This window comes from Falco peregrinus, chromosome 1, assembly GCF_023634155.1.
Source record: "Falco peregrinus isolate bFalPer1 chromosome 1, bFalPer1.pri, whole genome shotgun sequence".
Lineage (NCBI taxonomy): Eukaryota > Metazoa > Chordata > Aves > Falconiformes > Falconidae > Falco > Falco peregrinus.
In genome coordinates this window covers 38507970-38521230 of record NC_073721.1, presented here as the reverse complement: position 1 = coordinate 38521230, position 13261 = coordinate 38507970, and the positions used below count along the sequence as shown (strand labels likewise).

General features: G+C 38.1%; 1 protein-coding gene across 3 annotated transcripts in view; it reads left to right on the top strand.

The window, feature by feature from the left end:
* Nucleotides 1-13261, top strand: part of VCL (vinculin) — a 60329-nt gene that overhangs the window by 37275 nt on the left and 9793 nt on the right. For all 3 annotated transcript variants that reach the window (XM_005229746.4, XM_005229747.4, XM_027789941.2), the window contains 11 exons: nt 1055-1145; nt 2352-2499; nt 5071-5224; nt 6218-6393; nt 7595-7785; nt 8249-8448; nt 8955-9083; nt 10115-10264; nt 10859-10967; nt 11964-12266; nt 12825-12949. In XM_005229746.4, the coding sequence (XP_005229803.1) occupies nt 1055-1145; nt 2352-2499; nt 5071-5224; nt 6218-6393; nt 7595-7785; nt 8249-8448; nt 8955-9083; nt 10115-10264; nt 10859-10967; nt 11964-12266; nt 12825-12949 (1776 nt within the window). The remainder of the gene's footprint in view (nt 1-1054; nt 1146-2351; nt 2500-5070; nt 5225-6217; nt 6394-7594; nt 7786-8248; nt 8449-8954; nt 9084-10114; nt 10265-10858; nt 10968-11963; nt 12267-12824; nt 12950-13261) is intronic.

The following is a 13261-nucleotide window of genomic DNA, read 5'->3' as shown; positions in this document are numbered from 1 at the left end:
TTTACAGTGATGTATCTTTGAGGCTAAGCATGCAGAATGAACAACTCCACAAAAATGTGGCAGTTCTTTAATGTCAGGATATCATGTGCTGTACCAGTTACTGACCATTGATGCTAGTAGGCTCTTTGTAAGAGTTGGACATGGACAGTTCAATTCAGTTAATGCAAGAGCCAGGCTTCTTTTCATCATCTGTACGCTAATCAAGGGACGTTAGATGTATTTCAAATTATTTTAATACCATGTGTGGTAAAAAGCTATTTTGGCTTTTTCCCAGCTTTCTACTTAAGGTACTTGTTATTCTTTGCATCGATAGAAAACTTCTGGCCTCTAGTGGTCAGATGACACATGAACAATTAACAGTGTGCAGAGAAAAGAGAACTGGATGGTTTTATCTCCTTCAGTGAAAGAGGTGTTCGATAATAGCAGCATAATAGTCAAAAGCAGCAGCCTCTCTGATGCTCCAGCAGAGAAGTTCTAACTTTAAACAACCACATGTGAATAGATGTGTTTGTCTCCTAAGACATGAAACTCCGTATTTGAGAATTCCAGGAATTAGCTGGCAGTTTGTTCCTCTGCAAACAGCAGTTGTTTGACTTTAAGCAGCAGAGCAGGTGAAAAATGCAGATGTGCAGCCTTTTACACTGAAGTAAGTAGTAAAATTCACTGGCCAATTTTCATTTTTTTAAAAAGTTTACTCATCTCATTGTTGCAACTTTTTTATGTGCCCTGCTGTACGTTAAGGAAAAAAAAATGAACTAACTCCAAGATGTGTGCTTATTAGAGCTCTGACTTTAGCAATTAAAACACTAGTAAAGGAATAGAAAAATCACTAAAATTGCATGCATATTTTCTGCATTTTGAGTGAAATTAAAATGTCTGTCTTAATTGGAAAGAAGTGATTTTGACCTGCTAGTTTGAAAATGGGTTTTGAGCTGCTTATACAGGTGTGTTTCTGTAAGCAGACTTTGCTTTATAGAATTTCTGTTTGCTTTGGCTGTGTTGACTGTGCTTTGATTTTTTTGAGAATCATTTTGGTGGTTTCTCTTTTGTGAAGGACACTGAAGCCATGAAAAGAGCTTTAGCCTTAATAGATTCAAAGATGAATCAGGCAAAAGGTTGGCTGAGAGATCCGAATGCACCTCCAGGTAATATTTTAAAAAAAGACCCCAACAGCACAAAGTATTTTGATTTTTAAAGGTCTGAATAATTGTGTTGCTTAAGCCAAAATTGCCTTTAGGCATTAATAACCCATACATAGTGGATCATGCTGTAGGAGCCTGTATTTATTCCTTTCTGTGGGTACTGGAGATGGACAAGTTGTGTCTAATGACCTGGAAAGTGTGGCTTCTTTTCAGTTGCCTATATAATATACTGTGTATAACATACATGGTTTTTCTTTGCATCCCACTAGTAAAATCAAAACCCTGTAACTTGCATTGAACAGTATTTAACGGCAGTCATTGCTAATACTTAACATTCCTCCTTTTGTATTTTCAAATTTGTGTAACCTCAGATTTGCCTAACAGAATCTCTTTAAGCATTTTTCTTTCAGTCTCGACATAAGATTTTTAACATGAAAATCTGCCACAAATACTGTAACTACAATCACCTTTACTTACATAAAGGTTTTTCGCCTTTGTGTGCCTCTTTAAAACATATAGAACCGGATATAAGTCTGTTCTATTTGGACTTTGAAAGTCTGAAAGACTCTCTCTGGAACTGAAGCCAAAATAATATAGTTGTAGAAGTTGGACGTGAATTATTGTTATCTGTCGAGCTGCCGCTTATACTACTTCTGACCTCATTCCCCTTGCCACACTCAATTCCAGAAGCCTCAAAGTTACTTTCAAAGCCTTCTGTCATCACCACTGACAATTCATGAAATCAACTATTAAAAATTCAGTAGCTAAGGACAAATGCAAATATATTTGTAGAACTTGCTGCAAATCAGATTTTACTGGCTGTGTTACTATGGAATCAGGGTGGGTTGCAAGTAAATGGAATGGTCTTGCATCTTCTTTAGCCAAAATCAAGTCAGATGCACAGCTGAAGTAAACTCTACGTGATCTTGCCATGTTGCTCTTCCTGAGTTACAGATTCTATGAGCTATGATAACGGAATGATTAAATTACTTCAAATACATGATGCACATTAAGGTTATGCTGTATTGTTTCAGAAATATTGTCACATTGTAATTATCACATTTGGTGTATATCTCATAGTTTTTGATATATGTATTTTCATGGCTGAACCTAGTGCAATTAATGTGATGGGACATGATGAGACTAGCAGTTTACTGATACATGTCAAGGAATGTCTTGCTTGTTTTACTAACTAACTCTGCGTCTTAGGTGATGTTGGTGAGCAGGCAATCAGGCAGATCCTTGATGAAGCGGGAAAAGCAGGAGAACTGTGTGCAGGCAAAGAACGCAGAGAGATTCTGGGAACATGCAAAACTCTGGGCCAGATGACTGATCAACTGGCAGACCTCCGAGCAAGGTAAATCTATTACTTTTAACACACAATCTTCCAGTACTGTTAAAACAGTTTTTCTGAACTTGCAGTTGTGTCACTCCCTCACCTGTAGGAGTGCAGGCCAGTAGCTATATTTTGCCTTTTTTTACTTCAATCTTTTCTGAAAATATTAATATGTTCTAATATGTGAAATCTTAATTATGTAATACGATGAGCAAAATTGCTCAGGTAGATAATTTGGAGTTTTTTTAATGTCAAACACATAACCTTCCTCCAAATTAGGCAGAAATGAAATTTTAAACTCTGTTAAATCTGTTCTCCAATGAGGATATACCCCAATAACTATAAGATAGATGAATATTCTAGTTTTTAGGTGTTTGTGGGGATGTTAGACTACAAGCAGTAGTTGTTGAAGTTGTCAGGCACTGATAAATTCTACTGAACTCCATGTGCGTTTCTTGCAGAGTTTTGTTTAACCAGAGCCTGTTATCAGTCTTCTGCCTCCTCATTAGAAATTGGTTATTCTTTCACAATGGTGTTTTGAATTTAAGGGGTTTTGGTTTTGGTTTTAGGCAGCAGATGAGTCTCTTTAAATGTACTGTATATTTTTAATGTTGGGTACTATGGCCTTTTGTTCTTTGGCCAGAAAGTAGGAAGCATGATAATCCCTTGTGAAGGCATAAAGGCAATGAGCTAAGAAATAACTATTCCATGTAATTTGAACACTATAACCCTTCCTTTGAGTATAAGGAGTTTTTCAGCTGCTTATCAATGTAGTAAATCGTTAAGCTAGAGTTCTCTAACACTGGTTTCTTTATTTTGTTTTAACACTTCTCCCCACCCCTCTAAAAATATAACACTCATACCCCAGAAAACTACTAATTGCGATCCATTAGGGATATAGGTAATGGTCTTGTGGTATTATATTTTATCCTAAATGTTAATGTGTCTTTCAATTAAAGAAAGCAATGCAAGTTAGGATGTTTTTATTTATTACAATAAAAATAAAGCTTTTAGGTCCTGCATGGCATCCTTGTCTCTAAACTGGGGAGACAGTAGCTGTGGGTGCCCCATCCCTGGCAGTGCACAAGGCCAAGCTGGACAGGGCTTTGGGCAGCCTGGGCTGGTGGAAGGTGCCCACGGCAGGGGGTTGGAACTAGAAGATCTTCAAGGTCCCTTCCAATGCAACCCATTCTATGATTCTATGAAAATAAGCAGCTTTTCTGACTTAAGGCTCTTGTGAAGTGCAGGATGTGAGCAAATGCAAAGTGTCTGGAGAACTGTGTTTTGAATTACCTTAAGAACAGATTCCCTGCCATCACTTTAAATCCATAGACTGCCAGGCTCGCAAGTGTTGCAATGATACGTACACAAGCTTGGAACAGTTCTATAACTTAATTCCATGAAGAGTGGTTAGTTTGCTATATAAATGCAAAACAGGCCAAAATTTAGGAACACTGGTTATAGTCATTAAACTGATGTATATTAGTTATAACAGTGGTAATGGATGGGAAGCTGGTTATAGTTTATCTTGGATTTCCAGCTGATTGATCTGAGAGAACGTAAGAGCTGCTGTGTACCCGTATTTGCACGGAGTGTTGGAAGTTAGGCTAAACTCTTGCTTTTCTTGTAAGGTAGCAGCTGGTGTCAGCTTCGTATTGTGTGAAATATTTGGAGGTGGAGCAAGAGACAGAACTAAGTATTACTAACAAAGAAGTTTATTTGCTGGTTTAATGTGTAAATAAATTCAATGCAGCCTGTGAGAAAAAAGATTATAAAGAAACGTATCTTGAGATTCTGGCCTGACTGTGTAAATACACCTTAGCATCTCAGAGGCATGCTTTTCATCCTTCCAATTACTATGGTCTTTTTAAAGTTAGTAGTTTGATAAGGTTAACACGCTCAAAAAGCTTTCCAGTAGTTGGGTTATTTTGGAATGAAGTATGAGATTTCTTATGCAAAACTAATGTTCTCAGGCATATGTATCTGAAGTTATCTTTCTATCCAGCGTTTAACTCCTAAGCATTTGAACAAACAGTGGTAGTGCTCAAATTGTTTTTTGCAGTCCTGTAAATTTGTATTGCTAGCTCCCTTTTCACCATTTTAAGAAGTTTTACTGACAGCCCATAACCTTTAATCTACTTTGTCAATGTGATTGAGGCAACTGAGGCATCTTGTTTTCACTTACGGACTTGCTGTCCTCCCTCAGGTATGGTGACATCACTCCTGCATGTTCTGACTGACTTGCAGCGATCTATAAATGAGGAGATAACAGGCCTTGCCGTGGGTACTTTAATGGACCTGTACCCTCAAATAACCTTCGTTTGGGACACTTGAAATATTCATTCTTCTGAGGATGCTATAAGTCCAGTTCTGGAAATGAGAAAATATGCTATTAGTTTTAAACTCTTCTTATTGTGGTGTTTCTCCTCAGTTATTTTTGTTTTCCCACAGAAAAAAAATACCTGATTGAATACTGTATCTCTTGCAATAATTGATGGGAAAGCTCGTAAACAGGTTTTGTTGCCTCATCATTAGAAAAGAGCTTTGTTCAATCCTGAGCTGAATCTGTGGTGCTCTTTTTGTCTCGGGCAGAGGGCAGGGTGCGACACCCATGGCTATGCAGAAAGCACAGCAGGTCTCTCAAGGTCTGGATTTGCTCACTGCAAAAGTGGAGAATGCAGCCCGCAAACTGGAGGCCATGACGAACTCGAAGCAGGCAATTGCTAAGAAGATTGATGCTGCTCAGGTACCACTAATGATTTAATAAATACATCAGAACATGATTGCATTACTGTTGTTAGAGCTGCTATACTGAACTATGGTAGTTGTTTCCAAGCACAACAATTACTTGTTAGGAAAAACGTATAGGAGATACTTGCTTTTACAAAGAAAAATCTTAAATTCAGTAGTTTACAGGGTGCTATGAGTTTTTCTACAGTTTATGATCATTTTTTTGTAATTTTTCTAGCATTGCTAAAAATTTCAAGGTTATGACATTAAAAAGAGGAAACACCTTAAATTTGGACATAAACTGATCTTTATTAAAGAAAAGAGGAGTTTCAGACTGCACAGATTTACCTGTGAGCCCTTTCCTTGGGCAATGTTTTGGGAGCAGAGTTCAGGATTTAGAACTTTGTACTCATGACAAAACCAAAACAATGGTAATGAAACTACTTTTTCTTTTAGTTGATCCTTTCTTTTTGTAACTCTTAAATTTCTCTTAGTGGTCAGCCTATTACCCAGGGATGATGTTGGTCATAAAATAATGAAATTCTATATATACCTTATCTGAATGTGTATATGTCTATATAATTATAAATATATATATAAAATACATTAATATTATTTATAATATTGAATAAAATGATGAGACTTTTTAGGAAAAGCTTTGTAAAGAGCATCTGCGTTTTGTTTTTTCTTTTACTGAAAGCCAGATCATGAGTCTCTAGAGCCACTCATTAAATTTTACTTCTGAAAAAACCGTTGGCGAATGTTGGAGAGAGAGAGAGAGAGAATGTAAAATCTTTCAATAGATACCATCTAGTTTGACATCTTTTTCAAAACATAGGATCTGTCAGACAACAGAACAACTTCATGGTATCTAATAAATTGTTTTTGAAATGTATTTTCTGTTAAATAAAGTTTTGAAAGCTGTATTGGTATTTATTTTTGTTTAAAAGTCTCTATAGAAATAATGTTACTATTTATCTTCACTCGTACGCAACTTCTTTCTTTTAAGAATTGGCTTGCAGACCCTAATGGGGGCAGCGAAGGAGAAGAATGTATTCGGGGAATTATGGCTGAAGCGAGGAAAGTCGCAGAATTATGTGAGGAGCCTAAAGAAAGAGATGATATTCTTCGTTCCTTGGGTGAAATCTCTGCTTTGACAGCTAAGCTGTCAGATCTGCGACGACAGTACGTATTATTTTATCACCATTGATTTATTTGAATTACTTTCATTTGCAGCTCAGAGTGCTGAGCAAAATCAGATGATTGAAGATTAATTGGAGAATATATTTTCCTCTGAAAGAGGAACTGGGAATGGACATCTTATACTTCTGAGTTTCTGTCCTGCATTTAGTAAAAACTGAATGTGAAGAATTTTACACTTCCTGGAGGGGGAAGCTAACTTTTTAATGTTCTTTAAGAAATTCAATTTATAAAATATGGTATCCTTTTTAATGCTTCAACCTAATGAATTCTATTCCAAATCCCAGCTTGCACTACCCTCCTCAAAAACAAAACAAAACCCCCAAACCCCCCAAAAACACCAAAGAAAGTAACCAGAGTGGTATTACATAGAAAATATTTTCTTGCTCCTACCTGTGGAATATTTGACAGGCAAACTGAAGCCGAAAGTGAGCTCCTTTGTACTGTCAAGGCAATTCAAAGGAATGAAGTAATGGGAAATTTAAGTTGGTTTATACAGACAAATGTCATCACTTTTTTTTGCTAAGCAGTTCACTAAATGGCACATTGGAATATCTACCACTTCAGTCAGTGTCAGTGTTCTAAGCTGCAACTGCAAACTATATATAAGACATGATATTTCTGTATCAGTTCTGCAAAGAGGATGCTTGAGAATGGAAGTGGAGAAACAGTTATTGTAGAAACTGTGATCTTCATCTATGACCAGCTGCAACATGGAGAAAATTTTTTCTTTCTTCACCAGCTGAAAACTTTAATCAAGATTTTCATGAGATTTAGCTGCTTGAGGCCTTGACGTGCTTACCTCTTTTCAAGTTTATATATAGCCTTGGGTCTGTTGCTGTATACTTTTCTGCTTGTAATATGTGTGGCATTATTGCAGTTGCTAATAAGACAGCCACGAGTATGAGAAATCAAAGTCATAAATCAGCATTATCAATGACAGTACCATGCCTTCCCCCATCTCAGGGCTCTGTTGAACATACGTAATATCCAGGTACCGCAGCAGAGAAACATGAGGTAGGGGTTTATGGATGACAGATCTGCGTTATTTGCTTGGAGACTGAAGTGTCAAATTTTACCTTATTTAAGCAGATGAAGTACCTTTCGTTGTGCCTTCCTGCTGAATTTGGGATAAGCTGTAAATGATCTTTATGTGACTATCCTTTTTTTTCTTTTTAATCCTTAGTGGGAAAGGTGACTCTCCTGAGGCCCGTGCATTGGCTAAGCAAATAGCTACATCACTTCAGAATTTACAGTCCAAAACAAACAGGGCTGTAGCAAATACTAGGCCAGTTAAAGCAGCTGTCCATTTGGAGGGAAAGATTGAGCAAGCTCAAAGGTGGATAGACAATCCTACAGTTGCTGATCGGGGAGTAGGTAAGTGCTTCTGCATGCTCTTCCCACCTTGGTTTTAACGTATGTTTTCTACTTGGCTTTTCTCCCCCTCTTCCTGCTCTTCTGATGACTTGTAATGATGCGGAGATGAATTGCAGTGCTTGGAATTTCCAAGTGCTCTCTATTGGAGTCAATAGGCTAGTTATGTAGGAGTACCTGACAGCCGTCATGGTTAACTCCTGTCAGACCACCCTAGTTCAAAAAGATGCATCTCTAGCCAGAGTTGCTGTAATAAGCAAAAAGAACATAATGAGAATTGAATTTTTCTATGGGTTTGAACTGCAGTTACTCAGTGATAAACTGCAGAAGATCCTTTCCACTACCTAGAAAAGTGTTCTTAAACCCAAGAATTCTGAAACATCACTTTCTTCATGGTGCATCCAATTTATGCTTTTAATTTTTTGTTTCACCGTCTGTTAATGCAACACCACTTCTTGCATTGTAGGCCAGGCAGCAATTCGGGGTCTGGTTGCAGAAGGCCGTCGTTTAGCCAATGTCATGATGGGACCCTATCGTCAAGATCTGCTTGCCAAATGTGACCGTGTAGACCAACTGGCTGCCCAGCTGGCTGACCTCGCGGCCAGAGGGGAGGGAGAATCCCCTCAGGCCAGGGCGATTGCTGCTCAGCTTCAGGACTCGCTGAAGGTAAAAATCTGCTCCTGTGCAGTGAAACACATGACATGCTGAAGTATTTGCACTCCTCTGATAAAGTGCTTGTGTGTGTGAGGCATCAATAAAAAACAAAGTGCAGCAAACCCCCAGTTGGTTCACCTGAGATGCTTAAAGCTAACTTTCTGCGGAGGCCGTGATATCAAGCGGTAATTCCAAATGAACAATTACAGAAGTAAAATTTAAGTTAATTTTAAAAGAAAATAGCATGCTAACATTGCAGATTTGAGGGGCAAGGTCTCAAATCGTGCTGTTCATAGCTTCTGATGCCACTTCAAGGAGCGGTACGTAAGCTTCTTGTATTTCAAATTACATAAAGAATGAATCATTGATCATGCTTTTAAGATCATTGTATCTTAATGGCTGCCATTGTTTTGGGCTCTTTTTTTTTTTTTTTTTTTTGTAGAAGAGGTTTTATGGGATTTGAATACCTACAAACTTAATATTCCTGTACTCCTTTTTTTTCTTTTTTTTTTCCAAAGGACCTTAAAACACGGATGCAAGAGGCAATGACCCAGGAGGTTTCTGACATTTTTAGTGACACCACAACTCCTATTAAATTGTTAGCAGTAGCAGCCACTGCTCCCTCTGATGCTCCCAATAGAGATGAGGCAAGTATACCCAGGTGGTCTTTCCCCCGTGTGAAACTTCAGTTATTGTTTAATTTTGCCTGAATTGGTCTTTTGAAAAATGAAGCAGTATTTTGAAAAATGGATTGATACTTTTTTTTCTCAAGCTTGTGATACATGCTTATTAATTCTGACAGCATAATGATTGCCATGCAAATCTCTCGGGACTCTTGGAGATTGCAAAGTATGCTGTACACCCCTGGAAACTGTATTGTCTCTGACTTTGGTAAATGTCAAAGATTTCTCCCTGTGATGTTTGTACCACGTTGCCTTCAGCAAGCTAAAAATTCTTGTGCAAAAATCACTGACATACCAGTTAGGGGACTGTATCTCTCAGCATTATATAAGCTGATTATAATAGTCAAATTTATGCCAGGATTGATCAACAGATTTAATCTGTTCTATTGCTGGATAATGTTGCCTGTACTTCAAAGCTGCTGGGTGCATAGGAAGTGTCTAAAACTCTGACTGGCAGCTCCGTTTGGCTAGTTGATTTAAACATGGTCACAACGATTCCTAAGGCCTTGGGGAATTTAGCTTTATGACAGGATAGCTTTTTGTCGAAGTATTCTGTGCCTTGAATAGCTAAGGACTGTGGAGGGAGGGAGGTTTTTTCCAATGCGAACCTTCAATTTTTTAGGGTAAAACCCCATATCTGTCTTTCAGATGTAGTTACTTTTGAATTATGGATTTGTAATGTCGGTGAGCTAAAATGGTTTTAACGTGGTATGTGTTAAAGCAGTAGTCATCAGGAATTAGTGACCTTAATATCTCGAAGCTATAAAGTGTGGTAATATGCTTTGTTGCCCAAATGAGTTAGTAAAGAAAGTCCAGTAATGTAAAGATTAAAAAATTAGAACAGCTTCAAAGCTTTTGTGTCCTCTTTCATCCTCTCAGGAGATGAATTAAGTTTGGATGTTACGAAGGTGTCTCTGGTATTTGATAATTTGAAGAAATAGTATTCTCTTAGGGAAGTTAGGCGGTTTTAATGGCTTTTCTCTTCTGACAACTAGGTGTTTGATGAAAGAGCAGCAAACTTTGAAAATCATGCTGCTAGACTGGGAGCTACAGCAGAAAAAGCAGCTGCAGTTGGAACTGCGAATAAAACTACTGTGGAGGGCATTCAGGCGACAGTGAAATCGGCAAGGGAACTTACCCCGCAGGTTTGCTTCCTTTGTCTTGAAGGGCTTATGTTAAAAGGGCTGGGAACAGCTTCTGTGGACTTTTCTTTATGCCTCTGTTCTAGAGAAATGTTAACACCAGCAAGGAACATAGTGCTGACGCCCCTAAAAGGGAATGGCAAATATTTGTGTATATGATACCAAGCAGAACAAACTGATTAAATGACATGCCTAACTCTTCACCTTTTGGACAGAAGTGTTACTGACTTATCCTTGAACTACTTTGAAGCTTAGTAAAATAAGTGGAAAAAATGCTCTTCAATTAATTTTTTCCAGATTAAACTTGCATCTCAAATTTTGGCAGTGTAGGAAGTATTATACTTTAGTGCTTTCAAGAAGTGGTTTTAAGATATATTACGTGTAATTGGAGTTCCAGAAAAAAAGTATTTGTATCAACAAATTCCTGAAGCAGCATAAATCTTTGAGCAGCTAGATGTTGAACTAGAATCAACGAACTAGTTTTCCAAATGAGGACCTACATGTGCAGTCCTGAAAAAAACCCAAGCATTTCCAAGACTGTGTGCGAAGTCATTACATACTGATACTTCTATAATTAAAAACGGTTTCCATTGGCAGGTAGTATCAGCTGCTCGTATCCTCCTGAGAAATCCTGGAAATCAAGCTGCCTATGAACATTTTGAGACCATGAAAAACCAATGGATTGATAATGTAGAAAAAATGACAGGTAAACTAAGAATTTTTGTTGAAGATTATGCTTGTGGCTAACTAGCTGGTATAGATTTTCTCCCCGTTCTGTTTGGATTGATGAAACATGCCTAAGAGTAATGACTGATTAAAAATAAAGGGAAGTGGGAATGAGCTCTCTAAATCCAGAAATATGTATATGTTACAACATAAACAAAATAGCTTGCTTCATACATGTTAATTTTGAGCTGCAGGGGAGCAAATTTGGCTTTAGTTCTTTTGTGGGAAAAACAGAATGGCGTTACTCCCTCCTGCGATTGCTGTGCTAGCAGTGTATCACTGTAGAAACTGGGGGGGGTTTCCTGCAGAATCTTGGTACGTTGAATGAGGACAGATAATTAAGTGGGGGTAAGAAAACATGCTCCGAATGATGCCAGCTTGATGAAAGCAGTGAATAAAAGAAAGCTGCTGATGTGCTGAATCTTGCTGAGGCACTTCAATGTTTCAGTCCTTCCAAAGTGCGGATCCTTCGCACTGGTCTGCTAATCTGACTGTATACTACCTCGTTCTCCAACCCCCTAATTAAATCGTGGGTATTTTAAATCTTACTGCCTTATTGCTATATATCACCCTTAAGTAAAACTGCAGCCGGAGGGATCTTTCCTTATGAATGAATGGGAGAGGTACGGAAAGTACTGAATATGCTTAAAGACATTTGGTGGGAGGAAGGAATCTCTGCTGCATATATGGTGTAAGCCAGTTCTTGACTCAAGCAGCATTCTGTGGTAGATGGGTAAGAGCTTGGGAGGTCATTGGTGGGAGCAAGCTTGAGCATGGTTACTGTGACAGAAGTGCCACATAATCACAAGTAAAACTGCAGTAATACATTTGGTCTGAATCCCATGACCCCTTCCGCCACTCCCCACCCCCTGAGTTGGAAATACTTACTTTTATGGCTGTGAACAGTCTCTGGAATACCAAATATCCCTTTCCACAGATGAAACCAGAATATTAACGTGTCTAACTTTTATTCTAGGGTTAGTGGATGAAGCCATTGATACTAAATCTCTGTTGGATGCATCAGAAGAGGCTATTAAGAAAGATCTTGATAAATGTAAAGTTGCAATGGCCAACATGCAACCTCAGATGCTGGTAGCTGGTGCCACCAGCATTGCCAGACGAGCGAACCGCATCCTACTGGTAGCAAAACGGGAGGTTGAAAATTCAGAAGATCCTAAATTCCGGGAGGCTGTTAAAGCAGCCTCTGATGAGCTAAGCAAAACTATATCACCGATGGTAATGGATGCTAAAGCTGTGGCAGGAAACATTTCTGATCCTGGTAAGGGTTCAGTCAGCTGATTTCAGGTGTGTTGTTTACTGGCTAAAGATGATGTGAAGTAGTGCTCCTTTTGTCTTCTACAGCTGTGTGTCACCTTTTACGCAAATATTGTGTACGCTCAAATCCCAGAATGGTGAAATCGGGGTTGTACCACTAACTGCTGAAACCTACTCTTTTAAAATGCAGTCAAAGACCTTTGGCATATTCAAGGGAAAAGGAATCAGCATTCTAGTTAATTATGTGATTTCATAATCTTCAGTAGAAGTTTTGTTATGAGTTATCAGCAGTACTACTTCATATAAGAAAATATTACATAATTTCTTTTATTCTAAAAGTTGTTTGGGGAATTACTTTGGCTTTATCTTATGCATGTTGCATATGACAATAACATTTCAAACATGTAAATTCATGTGAACAATTTGGTAGCTTTTAAATGTATTTTTTTCCCAGATATAAGTGTACTTGGCACGGTATGATATAGAAATAATTTTCTGGGGTAGTGTTGTAGTTCTAAATATTACAAGATGGTATTAAACTGGTAATGGGATTTTTGTTAAGGTTTGCAGAAGAGTTTCTTGGATTCTGGATACAGAATTCTGGGAGCTGTGGCCAAAGTCAGAGAAGCCTTCCAGCCTCAGGAGCCAGATTTTCCCCCTCCTCCTCCTGACCTTGAGCAGCTTCATGTAAGTGCAGCATAGTTTGTAATACAATACACAGTTGTCACTGACATGTGGATTGCATGCTGACACTACTTGAGTATATTTTTATTGCTTAGAAATAAAATGCATTGTCTGGCCAGCCATGCATACAAGCAACCTTAAGTCTAAAAAAATACCAATCCAGCTTTCAAAAGAAGAGATTTAAAGACTGTATTTCCTTTAACAGGGCGCACTTGAAAAAAATGGATGAGGCATGGGGCCACGCAATCACATCTTGCCGTGACACTATCCTTTACTCAATCTATATACTATTCCATTGCACTAAGTAACATTTTT